Source organism: Pan paniscus, chromosome 23 (assembly GCF_029289425.2).
Source record: "Pan paniscus chromosome 23, NHGRI_mPanPan1-v2.0_pri, whole genome shotgun sequence".
Taxonomy (NCBI): Eukaryota; Metazoa; Chordata; class Mammalia; order Primates; family Hominidae; genus Pan; species Pan paniscus.
In genome coordinates this window covers 55,903,343-55,916,303 of record NC_085927.1, presented here as the reverse complement: position 1 = coordinate 55,916,303, position 12,961 = coordinate 55,903,343, and the positions used below count along the sequence as shown (strand labels likewise).

General features: G+C 53.9%; 1 protein-coding gene across 6 annotated transcripts in view; it reads right to left on the bottom strand.

Moving 5' to 3' along the window:
* LOC117978716 (uncharacterized) overlaps positions 1-12,406 on the bottom strand; it is a 40,811-nt gene extending 28,405 nt beyond the window's left edge. For 3 of the 6 annotated variants that reach the window (XR_010111762.1, XR_010111761.1, XM_063603202.1), the window contains exon 1: positions 4,254-4,867. Coding sequence is in view for 1 of the 6 variants with exons in the window: in XM_063603202.1 (XP_063459272.1) it covers positions 4,254-4,867 (614 nt within the window). In the remaining 5 variants the exon portion in view is untranslated. Of the gene's footprint in view, positions 1-4,253; positions 4,868-12,268 lie in introns of those variants that run through there. The other 3 variants (XR_010111769.1, XR_010111764.1, XR_010111765.1) reach the window with 2 other exon arrangements.
* Positions 12,407-12,961: the final 555 nt, after the last annotated feature.

The window sequence follows — 12,961 nt, the reverse complement described above, 5'->3', positions numbered from 1 at the left end:
CCACCTGCTGCCAGCTTTGGCTAGCCCTGGACTGGGGAAAACCACCCTTCTTCCCACGGGTATCCCTGGGGTGGTGGAGAGCCCATGGCACAGTCATCCCCAGGTGTGGTCTGAGGACTGTGTGGCCCACTCCGACAAATGCACCTCCAAACACCAGCTCACCTCTTTGGAAACTGCCGACCTACCAGGAACCTCACGCAATGGAGAAATAAGAGGACACCTATGCACGCGTGCAAACATTACACGCACACACCTCTGCACCTCTGCATACCAACATGCTGTCCACACCCGGGGCACCACGCACACGCGTGCCGCAAGACGCGTCGGTGAATGCTATGGCAGCACATGGGCTTTGAAGGATGGCAGGGCTGGGTTCAAGCCCTGGCCCAACACTTATCAGATGATTGAATCTTGGGGAACCCACTTAGCCTCTCAGAGGTTTGCTGCTTCCCCTGGTGGAATGGAGGTAATGAAAATGCCCCCTTGCAGGCATAGTCTGAGCCTTAGAAATGCTAATGCAAGGAAGCAATAGCATTTATGGGGTGCTCACCATGAACCCAGCTTTCCATGTGTTCAGAAAGTTGACACTTACTGCCTCCATTTTACAGATAAGGAAATGAGGCCGGAGAGGTGAAATGACTTGCCCTTGATCAACACGGCCTGGAAACAAAGACGACTCCATCTGAACCGAGACCTTGGGTCCCAGAGCCGGTGCTTTTCTGAAAGCAGGAGCCCCGGCACACAGCGGACACCTGTGAACAGCAGCAGAGAGTGCTGTTGCTACTATTACCACCATCACCATGCCCACCGCTGCTTAGAGGCTCTGCGGCCCAAAGGCTGGGGCCTTTTCACTTTGCCTCATCTTTCAGAGCGCCCAGACCAGGGCCATATTCCTCTTGCTAAGGAGGCGGGAGTCAATAGGCTAAAAGACCAGAACTGGAAGGGATGACGTCGTTAAAACCACCAGACGGCAGAGCTGGCTCCCAAGCGGCTCTGGCGAATTTCATCAACTTTTTACTTTCCTTATGATTTGCTAACATCTCCACCAACAGGTACATCCCTTAAAATAAACAAGCCACAACAAAGTACTTCTACAAACAAATGGATGTGGCGGCTGGAGCTCGCAGGAGGCAACACAGGGGGCGCGCCCTTCCCTCCTCCCGGCCACTGCCACTGAGGCAGGAACGTGGGAACGTGGTCTCAGCCGGTGAGAAACTGCAGAGCCTGAATCCAGAATTTAGAAACACAGAGGCAAACACTTACACATATGGGAAAAGAAAGAAGCCTCCTCTGATGGCATCATAATATGAGCATATTTGCAAAATAAACAGTTATCATCATTTGCAAATTATTGTGGCTGTAAAAACTGCTCTGCCCTCAAGGAGGTTGATACAAACCAATAAATTCTGCACTTTGTTATCTTGGTGAGATAATTTTTTTTTAAGTTTATGGCTACTCTATGTATTTTACCTGCTGAGTTTTTTTGTGGGTGGTGTTTGGATTTAAATGTATCTTTAGACCATCCTAAATATGAATCATCTGATTTTTCATAAAGGCCTCAAAATAATATGCAACTCGACACCGAACAGAGGTTTCACACCTCCCCTATAGAGATTAGTAAGATACTAAAATTATTAAGATGTTAAAATTAAAGTCAAAAGATATGAAAAACCACACCCACGAGTTTGAATTTAAATCTTGTGTTCCACTGCTAATGCTGCAGCATAAGAGAAAAATTGGTAATTAATTAAAACATTGATGGGCCTTTGACACAGGGCACGTGGGGTCTTAAAAGATGAAGACCAAAATTAAATTCAAGTTTAATGAAGGTGATGATCGTTCCTCTGCCGAATTTTCCAGGGGATGAGAAGATCATTGAATAAGTCTGTTTCTATACACAAATGCAACTTGTTTATTTTGACCCCAGTTCTTCGAAATTGTCGACTCCACAATTGAAATATGCTGTGTGTTCCAACAAGTACCCAGCAGCCGTAATGACAGACCAGCCCATCTGTGCTGCGAGAATGTATAATTTCAGTCTATAGTGGAATTTATATAGAAGCGATGATGTGAAAAGTGCTTTGCGTGGTACTTTCTTCAAAAAAAAAAAAAAAAAAAACCGCCGAGAAGCACTGGGAGCCATGGAGAATGCTGAGATTTTGGCCTGATTTTTTTAAAAAGCAGAATCCACAGCATTTTACTGATTTTGAGGTGGGGGGGAGGGGTCAAGTGTTAACCAAGCTAAAAAACTAAGATGATAGTTGATCACAGATAACGGTCCCAGGTATCCAAGGTGTACACAGGAAAGTGTGTTATCCATACATGTTAAAAATACTAGATAAATTTAATTGCAGTGGCAATATTAATTTAGAATGAAAATGTTCCTTTACGTGAATTAATTGATTTTTCTGCTACTTGCCCCTACCCTGTACAAAAAACAAAAATGATAAATTAATAATCAGGAAATTTTACCATCTCTCATTCCAGGATTTAGAATTAAGGGTCTATTTGCCTACATTAATTATACCAAAAAAAAATATGAGTGGCCAGCTATTAAACATGTGAATTCTTTTAAAATGCTGAACTCTCCCCACTTTTCCCCCGACCCATTCCCTATCCATCCCCTTGACTCTTTTGCCTTTGAAATGTATTACGCTCTGTTTTTTTTTTCTATTACTTTTATTTTGCCACCAGTGTTTTATTTGATGCTTGCTAAATATTTGGGTGGCATGAATCCTCCAGCTTGCAGCAGCAGAATGTGGCTGTCATAATCATGAAATGTTTTAATTATCTCTGCTATATATGCCTGTTTCTGCAGCCCCAGACCCTCCAGTATCGACTGCTGGCTCATCTACGAACAAAAGCAGCCGCCGAGAGTCCTCGTGTGAGCTTAGCTCCGTTTACAGATTTGGTGCTGTCTGCCGAGGCCGGCCGCTCAGACCGAGGCCCGCGCACGCAGGGCCCACGCGCCTCCGAACTGGGAAAACAAAGATGGATTTCCATGGGAGTTTTCCTCTCAGTGCCGTTTAGAACTTTCCGGGTCTGATTCTTCCATTTTCTATATATCAAGACCCTGGCTCCCCTCAAGGGTGGGGAACCAGGCCGCATCCGAGGACGCTTTTGTCAGCCTGCCACAGCGTGGAGGTGGACATGGGGCGGTGCTCTGCAAAGCCCACCTCTGAATCAAAAGGATCAGCACTTTTGGATGGCCAGGGACCAACAGGGACACCCGGGCAGCCACTGAGCCCAGCTCCTGGACAGAGGTGGCAAGGCGGGGGGACTCAAAGGTCTTTGAGGGACTCCCGGCCCTGCCGGCCACGTTTCAGGCCCTGGACGACCTGGGTGTCTCCCCCAACAGCTCTGCAGGTGAGGAACTGGGGTGGGATCCAGGACACGGGCAGGCCATGAGGCCACTCAGGGCTTCCCCAGGGGTCTGTGTAGTCAACGGTGCCCACGCGCACGCCACACACAGTCTGCGGGCAGGGCGGTGACAAGACAGGCCCAGCACTTTCAGGCGGAACCCCCAAGTTGAAATAAGTGCTCAAAAACAAAGCCCAAAACAACCGAAAATATTTTTCCCCACACTGAGCTGAGGGCCAAAAGGAGCTTTCTTTCTTTTTCCTTTTTCTTTTTCTTTTTTTTCCAAAAAATAAAACGAAAGGGAGAAAGAACTAGATCCCTAAACTGTGGACATGGTAGCATTAAAGATGCCGGACAAAATAAAAGGGCCTCTGTTTCTAGATGCAAAGTCCTCCCTCCCGGGTGCCAGCCTGGCCCTGCCTGCCGATGAGTTTGCTGGGAGGAGCCGTGGATGGTCCTGGTGGTTTTCCCTTTGCCACTCCTGGCGCCGCCAAAAATTAAGACAATAATAATAATAATAATAATAATAATAATAATGAGACCCCCACACAAACTGCCACAACCAGGAAGGCAGGAGTAGGCCATGGCTATTAATACTCCCAAAGCATTTGTTCCCATTGTAATGGAAGGCGCAGCTACTGTGAAATAATAAACATTCATTTTTATTGTGATTTCTAAAGCCTGTAGCTTTGGATCTTGAAAGTAAATGGGCTTGGCTTCTGCATTTTCCCTGCAGTTTTTGGCAGGGCTTCCTGCACGGAAGATGGAGGGCTCTGAAATAGAATTCTGAGTTTGGAGAACCAATTAGAGGGAGGACACGTAACAGGCACCGGGGCACAAGATGGCAGCACCCTCGGCTCGTCTTCACGACAGAAGGAAAGAAGGTGACTTACCCGAGGTGCCGGAGGATGGAGGCGCCTTCTCCAAAGCCAGGAAGTGAAAATGACGTCCCTGGGCCCAGCCGGTCACCCGGGTGGGGGAGGAGGGCAGGTCCCGCCGGCCAGCAGGCTGCCCGGTGCCAGCCCCAGCTATGGGCCCACGGGCCCCCTAGTCTCTGGCCGCCGCCGTCCCTCGGTCCAGTGGGCCCGGCCGGGCCTCGGCCACCCCGGCACAGGGGGCAGGGCTGCCAGGAGCCATGTGGTGCTGGGGGAAGGCCCCGCTGCCAGCCCCGGAGTACGAGGAAAATGCTACTTTTGTCTCCTGCTCTCATCTGGCACTGGCTGCCCGGGGAGGGGGGGCAGAGGCGGCCGCTGCAGCTCAGCCCCGCCCACCGGGAATTTTTGAAAGATGCTCGTGGGTGCGGGAGGATGGCAGACGTGGCAGTGGCGGGTGGGCTGGGCCCCCAAACCCACCACCAAAAAAGGAGGAGGCTGGCTGGGCGGGAGAGGGAGGAGGAAGCCGGTGTCTGGCCACTCAGTGGCCGGCCAGGGAGGACACGGGGAGCGGCTGCCTGGGCCTGGCCAAGGCGCCCGCACCCCGTGGACGGACAGCGCGGCCCGGGCGCCATGCTGTGGGCGCCTGCCTGGCCAGGCTGCTCTGAAGGGCTGGGCGTCCAGGCGGCCTGGCTCGCTCCAGGGATAGAGGCCACATTGTTCCCACGCCAGGCTCAGCAGGAGGCAGCCAGCGCCCCGGCCGTTTCCCCAGGGTGAGGCCAGAGACCCCACCCTGAAAGCTGCCCTGGCTGGGGCCCTTGCAGTGAGTCCCCTTCTAATGCCTGTGGAGGCTGGCTCTGTTGTAGCCGGGAGCCCAGGCTGCAGGTTTCAATCTGGCCCTGTGTCCGACTGGCCACTTCACCATGGGCAAGCCTGCCTCAGTTTCCCCATCTATAGAAAGAAGGGGGATAATGGCTCCTCCCACTCAGGGCTACTGGAGTGGCAGAATTAACATGTACAGAGCCCCAAGCCCCAGGCAGGCACCCAGTCAGCGCTCGACGCCGAGGGGTCCGAGAGTGGCCAGCCAGCCGCGGTAGACAGGGCGCCAGGGGTGGAGTCTAGGCCAGTCACCCTCCCCTCTCAGATCCTCACAAATCCTTCGTTTTCACCAAACCAAACCTTGCCACCGCCTCAGGGAAACATCCCTGTTCTCTGGCCCTACAACTGGGGTTGGCAGGCCTGGGGTTTCACTGTGGCTCTTTCATTTGGAGACAAAATATCAGACCCTGTTGCTCTCTCCTGCGGGCATCAGGCTGGGTCTGCTGGGTCACCTGTTTGTCCAGCTCTCCCCTCTCACCCTCTATGTGACCGGGAGCTGCAGCAGTGACCACTGGGGTGTCCTTGTGTGGGTGAGAAACAAGGCTAGAAGTGTGGGAAGGGGTTCCCCAGGAAGCAGTGCCACCCACCCCACGGCCGTCTGGGGGCAGGCAGAGCCAGCTCTACACCAGAGGGAATGGCGTGGAGTGACCACTGCCCAGCTCTGGGCCTAACTCCTGAGTGTATGGGACATATCAGGGCCTTTCTGTGCATAAGGACTCGAGGTAAAGGGTGGTCTGGTTGGACCGCGAGAGCCCGGTGGACTGTGAGAGCCTGCCGCCGTGGACATGAGCTCCCTGCTGCCCGGATTCAGTTTTAACACTGTTTTACGCCTGCTCAGAGCCAGTCCTGCTGAAAGCCAAAAAAAGGGGGTGGGGGTGAGTGAGCGAGGAGGAAGCGCCCGGGAGGAGCCCTCAGTCCTGGGCTCTGGTCTCACGCACACGGCCACGTGACTGGTTCACCAGCTGATGCCAGAGACAAAGCAGGTAGGATTCCGATGCCATGCGCCCCACCAGGAACGCCGGGAATTCCATTCCAGCAGCGGCTTGGCCTGGCTGCCAAAAGCCTGGCCCTGGGAGGGGAAGGGTCCCTCATGCTCCATGGCACGGGGCCTGCCCTGCCAGCAGGCAACATCGGGAAGCCACTGAGGACGAGATGGCAACGATGGGACCCACAGGGGCATGGCAGGGGAGGCAGGGCCTGGGTTACGGTTGCAGGAGGCGATGCTCGCCCCTCACCCACAGAACTGCCTCGACCAGAAGTGGCCACTGCTGTGCCCGGCTGGCCGCCGAGGAGATAATGGCCTCCAAACCAGGCCTGCAGGCCACTGTGGGGCTCAGGACATGAGGGCAGTGGGCCTGGACCCCAGCCCATATCAGGCCCTTCTCAGATGGAGCTGCAGGCGGTGAGGCTGGGCAACCATCGCACTGTGTGGGGCCAGAATCCCCGTCAGGCCCTTCTCCTGGCAGTGCGGGGAGGGCCCCACAGGTAACACCCATGTAGCTGCCATGCTCAGGACACATGTGTGCCCGGGCAGGCCAGAACCCACATGGTGGGCAGCGGGGACTCTGGGTGATGGGTAGCCCCCATTCAATTCACGGCAGCTTCTCTTACAGTTAAAGTACACGGAAAACTGGAGCGCCGGCACCATCATTTTATTATAATTTAAAATGTAATTATAAAAGGCTGATTTGAATGTAAATCTCTCTCTTAAACACATGAAAGGGGATTCTAAATTTAAGAACCCCAAATCAGCAGGTAAATATTTCAGCTAAATGCTCTTCCTGCCATCTGAAATGCCAGAATGAAGGAAAGGGCGTTCCACGGGGCGGGGGGGAAAACCGCCCTGGTTTTAGAAAGCCAGAAGCATCAGGGACGATTCCTTCTAAATCTGGAGGGAAAATTCTATCACTGCTTAAAAAATTGTTTGGCCTTTTTACCATGTAGATCTCATGCACACATTTAGCATCCACAACCACCAGTCTTATTTTACAACACTAACCGGTGACCCTGCGGTAACATCTCTACTCGGAAACCCTCTCGGCGCTGGCTGGACAGTGGCCCAGCCACTCTCTCCACACAGGTTCCTGGGTGGTCAGAAAGATGAGACTCCCCAGTCCAGACCCCACCAAGAAGCTTCCCATCCCTGATTTTCGTTTTACTTTCAAACTGCCTCCCACCACGCACAAAAAAGTGACTAGAAACCCGGTTTTGGGGTTTTTCTGCCCATTGTCACAAAATTTCATTCTTTTTCATGACTTCCATTATACCAATTCTACCTATAGTGTCAGAGGCTCCTGGATACCCTGAAAGAGAGCTCTCTTCTGAGTGGGCTAACGTACAGGGCTACAGGGGCCAAGCTGAGAAGCTCTGGCATTGAAAGAAAAATAAAACGTGACAGCCGATTGACGAAAAAATAAAACCTCATTTCTGAAGCCAGATATTATAACTGGCCAAGAAAGCTGCTTGGGTGACCCTGGTCCCCCACCTGATCAGGGCCACTCCCTCATCTGTCCTCCTTCAAGGCATCGCTGGGGTGTCCAGACAGGTCCCCGTAATGTGCCGGGTGTCCCCAGCTGATGGGCCACCTCAGCCTTCCCAACGCTCCCCGAGCACCACAGATCGCTTCACTACGGCCCCAGCACGGCCCACTCCTCCCACATCTGCTAACGGGAGCCTGGACTCTGGCCTGGCTTCCCCGGGGCAGCTCTTCCAGCACCTCAGAGAAGGGACCAGGGGATGGCTCATGTGTAGGCCTCTTCATTCTGTCGATTCAGAAAATATTCACGGAGCCATAACTCTGGGCCACATTTGTCAGAGTTACAAAAGCACCCTCTCCAGCCTGGAAGGGTGTTTGCTTGTGTGTGGCTTCACCAAGTCAGGCCAGACTCTCCCACAACCTACGGGCCACTCCCAAGTTCATCTGAGAATGGAATTTGGGGAGGAGCAGACACTGGGAAACCACAAATACTGGCCCAAATCGCCCTCTCGATGGCCTCTCCCTTAGCCCTTTGGGGACAGACCCTTCCTCTTCTGGGCTCTATTTTCCCTCACACTTCCATTTTGTGACCCAGCCGGCTAAGGCCAACCGGGCCTGGCCGACGGAGGCCCCATCCGGCCCACGATCCCAAACGTGGCCGTCTTTCTAGCACTCGCCAAGTGCAGCCCTGCGGCTTTCAAAAAAAAAATCACGGAAGAAAACAAAATTAACTGGTGCAAGCTTAGCCTCCACTCGACAAAGAAAGCCAGACGTGCCCAATGAAATTGTTCAAGAACCACGGGTCAGGAGACTTTCTTTTTTCTTCTCTAAATCTCTGTCCCCAACTACATGTTTGGGGCTTGCCGTTCCCGGATGCTCGAGCTCCACGGACCGACCCAGCCCAGGGAACACTGGGCAGCCCTGAAAATAAATATTTCGTATGAAAGATCCATTGTCTCTGCTTGGAGACAATTGTTGCTTTTTCTTCCTACTCAGTTCTATAACATCAGAAAGCATGACCCATGCCATTTAGAGCTCTCTCTTATTCTGACAAGATGTTTTCAGCAAGGATGATCTTGCTGGGTCTTCCTGAATGACCAGCTAGGAGGGAAAATTCTCCAAAGCAAGCATTTTGGTTAACGTACCAGGCCAAAGAACAATTAGCTCGTCAGAGTGGTGAAACCCTCCCAACAAATCACCATCTGCATTTCCAGCGAGGACGCTGGTGGCTGGTGTGGCTGCTCTGGGCCCCTGCATCAGGACGTCCTGCCCCCTTCTTTCCTGCCCCTGAAGTTGGGGGCGGGCAAAGGTCAGATCCAGAGCCAGCACCCAGGCATGCTTTCTGTCCTGTCCCTGGGAAGGAGTGCCTCCTCTGTCAGCACTTCCCGGGTCCCCAAGGAGACCCTGGTCTCATCTTGTGTACCCAATGTGAGGTGCAAGATGCATCTGGAAGCCACATTCACACCAAGTCCCTGTGGTGAGAAAAGTGCTGGCTCTGCAACCTCCTGCCAGTCTACCTGGGAGGTATCATCAAGGTCCACTTTTGCTCCCACCTGTGGGGCCGGGAGAGTAAACTTCTTGGTTCATTTTCTGATGAGACCGAAGTTGGGTTATCTGTTACTTAGAATATAACATCATACAATATATAAAATAATAGTAGTGGCAAGTAAAATAAATAAAAAACAACAACAGTGATTATTGTTGACAACAATAAGTGACAACAGCAGTAGCCATTTATGTCCCGCCCCTCCCCGACAACGTGCCTGGAATGGTGCTTTATGGAAATAATGTTTGAAGTCTCTGAGGTGGGTTAACACTCTTCCCGCTTTACAGCTCAGAATCCAGGCTGAGGGAGGAGCTCAGATGTGCCAGGGTCACCCAGGGAGGGGCAGGGGCAGACTGAAGCTCAGGGTGCAAAGACTCCAGCTTGCTGCGATTTCGGCAAGAGCATTCTCCTCTCTCCCCAAACATGCAAAGAACCCTCAAAACCCAGCGACAACACCCCAAGGAAGCATGGTGGCTTTATGGTGTTTCCTGCCCGGCCTGGAAGGACCCCTCCCTTCCCAGAGGCCGCCCTTCAGCACAGGCATGCATCTACACTGCACGAGAGGTTCCCCTGGACACGAGGCAGCACCTGCCCAGGCAGGGTGCCCATCTAGGTGGGCAGAGCTTTTCCCAGTTCCTCCTGGGCCACACGGTCTGCCTTCCAGTCACACCCCATCCATGCTAGGTAGGAAAGGCCCCACTGCCCTTTAGGGGGTCGGAGGGAGTGAGACAGGTTCACACGGACAGCCTGACCCAGCCAGGTGCAAACCACATAACAAGAGGTAACCCTGCTGCAAAGCACCACGCTGTTGCTGCGGAGCAAGGCAAACTGCTGGCCTGCACCTGCTCAGGCAGTGTGCACGAGACCTCACCATGGCAGAGGGGCACTGCCCAAGTGGAGCCCAGCTCGTCCCCATCAGCACCCTGGAGACCCTTCTCACCCAGGAGGGTCTGGGGCCTGGTGAGGCCCCAGCACAGGCAACGGACTATCCTGGGGTAGGCCCTGGTTTAAAACAAAACCAGAAAAACCGGGGCCCATCCTTCCACCAGCCCACACCATAGTCCTTGTGGCCCTGGGCCACTGCTTTCCACATTCTTGATGTTAAATCCAGAGGTGACTAAAAAAACAGACAAGTGTCAGTTTCATTTTCAGAGCCTTCTCTTTTGTGTGTGTGCCCTCAAAAATGAACTGTGCCGGGATGGGAGACTCCAATACCACTGGGAAGCCCCTGGTGGGACCCTGAGACTCTGTCAGGCTGAGCTGGCTCTAAGGAACATGGACAAAGGCAGGACAGGGCCTCGTCAGGGCTTCTGTGCCCAGCGCTGGCCCCGACTGTTGGCTGCAGAATCTTGACCTCATCCCATTTCATGGGCCAGGGCCACACTGTGTGGCAGGAGACAGGGCTCTGGAGCTTTGAGGAATAGCAGCCCTCACTTGGCGGCCCTGGAGACTGCCTCCTCCGGCGTTCAGGCCTTTCCCTGGCTAGCCCCGGGTCTGACCTGTGGGAGCAGGAGAGCTGGATACCGCTTGTTTCGGAATCTCTTTTAACCCAGAGGGACTCCCCGCAGCCTCAGTAGAGTGCCACACCATGCCTGCCCTCCGTGCCATGTTCCCAGTCTGCTGTGGCCTCTGGGTAAACGTCTCCAGCATTTTACAGGCAAGGCCCCGGTGGAACTTGAGCTTCTTCTAATTACCAACCTCGTCACTGCCAACGCCATGCCAAGTAGAAGCTCCCGGCTATCACGGCATGCCTTCTGCAGCTGCGCCCCGATTCTGAGATTGCCCCCGAATGTCCCACCCCAGGTTTCATGTCTGGTAACTGCCTCTGATAAAGTCATAAATAAAAACCCAAAATGGAGCGAGGGGGCAATGGGAGAGGCAGCCCAGCAAAAAAGACGGCCAAGGTTAGTTCTTCCAGCACGGAGGCAAACTTTCCACCTCCGGCCGCGGCTGGCTGGACCCGACTGAAATGGTCCCCTCAGTCCTTGGGGTTTTTGGGGAGGGCACTAGGCAGCCGAGGGGGAGGGAGGCATGAGGCAAGCCTGGACTACCCAGGCCTCTGTCCCTGTTCCCAGAAACACAGCCTCCAAGAGCCAGCTTATGGCCCTGGGGTGTTATGGAAACAGGCCCCCCATTATTTTGTGGTGAAAGCACCCAGCAAGATTATCCAAACCACCTCAGTAAGGTGGGGAGGGCAGGGGGGACATTGCACCTGTGACACAATCATACTAAAAAGCAGGCTCAATCCCCCACAGTTTGGGGTTTCATTTTAACCCTAGCTCCGTACACACACGGACAAACACGTATTTTAAAACCCCAAAGAGCTAGAGCCAATGAACTCCAATAAAATGAAGCTATTGCTGGCCTGCAGGCTGCCTTGGCTTTTGAAACCCACCTTTGAAAAAAATTAATCTCCACGTTACCTTGAAACCCTATAATCATTGCAAGCAAGCATTCCTTCACCCCTTTCTTGCTCCTCACAAACTCCCCAGGGCCACTGGCTGGGCCTGTGTGAGGCACCTATAAAGGGGCATTTACCACAAAAAGTTACGAATTGTTTTTCGTTTTACACCACAGTAAACAGCAGCTTTCACACAAGGGCCTTTCACTGAACCAGCCCAAATGCCGCCAACGCCGAACCGAGGATCCCCCCTCAAATCAGCTGTCCCCAGGTGTCCGACCAGGGGGAAAAAAATCAGCAGCGTGGGTTTAGGAAGTAAATGAAATATTTCAATCTTCCAAGAAAGAGTTGTAGCTTCCCAATAACCTTTCCAAACACATCTCACCAAAAAAAAAAAAAAAAAAAAAAAAAAAAAATTCTAAAAACAGATGTTTTCTCTTTTCTTCCCATTGTGTTTAAGATGTCTGCTAACGCTTATTTTATGTGTTCAACAAGATTCTCTCTGGCAAATAGCCTGCACACCTGAGATTAGAAGCTGTGCTTCACAAATTCCAAAATCCAGATTAATGCCGAGTGGAATTCTTGCAAGCTGGTGCGGCTTCAGGTTCAAGAGCAACCTCCTCGGTGCGTTCCCTGGTCTGTGGAAGGCCTGCCCTACGGAAGGGTCCCTCTTAGAGATCCCTTCATTAATATTTAAATACTCACTAAGCAGCGAAAGTGAGAAATGCACTTACCGTCCTCAGGAGTCGCCGTGAACCCGATCGTGACCCGGGACGCACAGGTCGACAGCCCTGCCCTTGCAGGAGGACCGTGCCTGGCCGCCGCCGGCGCCGCGCTCGCGTGCCCAGAGGTGCACAGGCCCTCAGCTAGCGGTCTGAGTCCTGGGTTCCAAACGCTCACCCTCTTCCCGCGTCGAAGCGGCGGACGGCAGAGCGGTGCCAGTTCCCGCAACTCTTCGCAGGGTGGGACGGCTCTGGACTGCCGCTGGCGAAGCGCAGGTCCCAGGCCCCACTTCCCCGGCCCCGCGCCGCGTCTCTCCTTGCCTTCGGGCTCCGGCTTCCCTGCGCTTAGCGACCCGACTGCGCCACAGAGTGGCCCGCAGGACCCGGTCACGGCGTCCGCGCGCCGCAAGGGACCTTTGTCCCAGACGAAAACGAAAGCGCGCCGGCCCCGGGACGCCCACGCCCTGCCGCGGAGAGCCCGGCCGGCGCGCCCCGCGACTTTCTCCAAGTTCACGTGCATTCCGGGGCGGGCGTCGCGAGCCAGGACTTGCAGGGCCGGGCCGTCGGGCGGGCGGTGGGTTGCAGGCGGGCTTGGGGACAGCCCGGCGGGGCGGGCCGGGGCACAATGGGCGCCGCCGGACGGGCGGGCGCGGGGACAGCGTGGGCCCGGCCGCCGCGCGGCCGCTCGTCTGGCGCTGCCCGGGC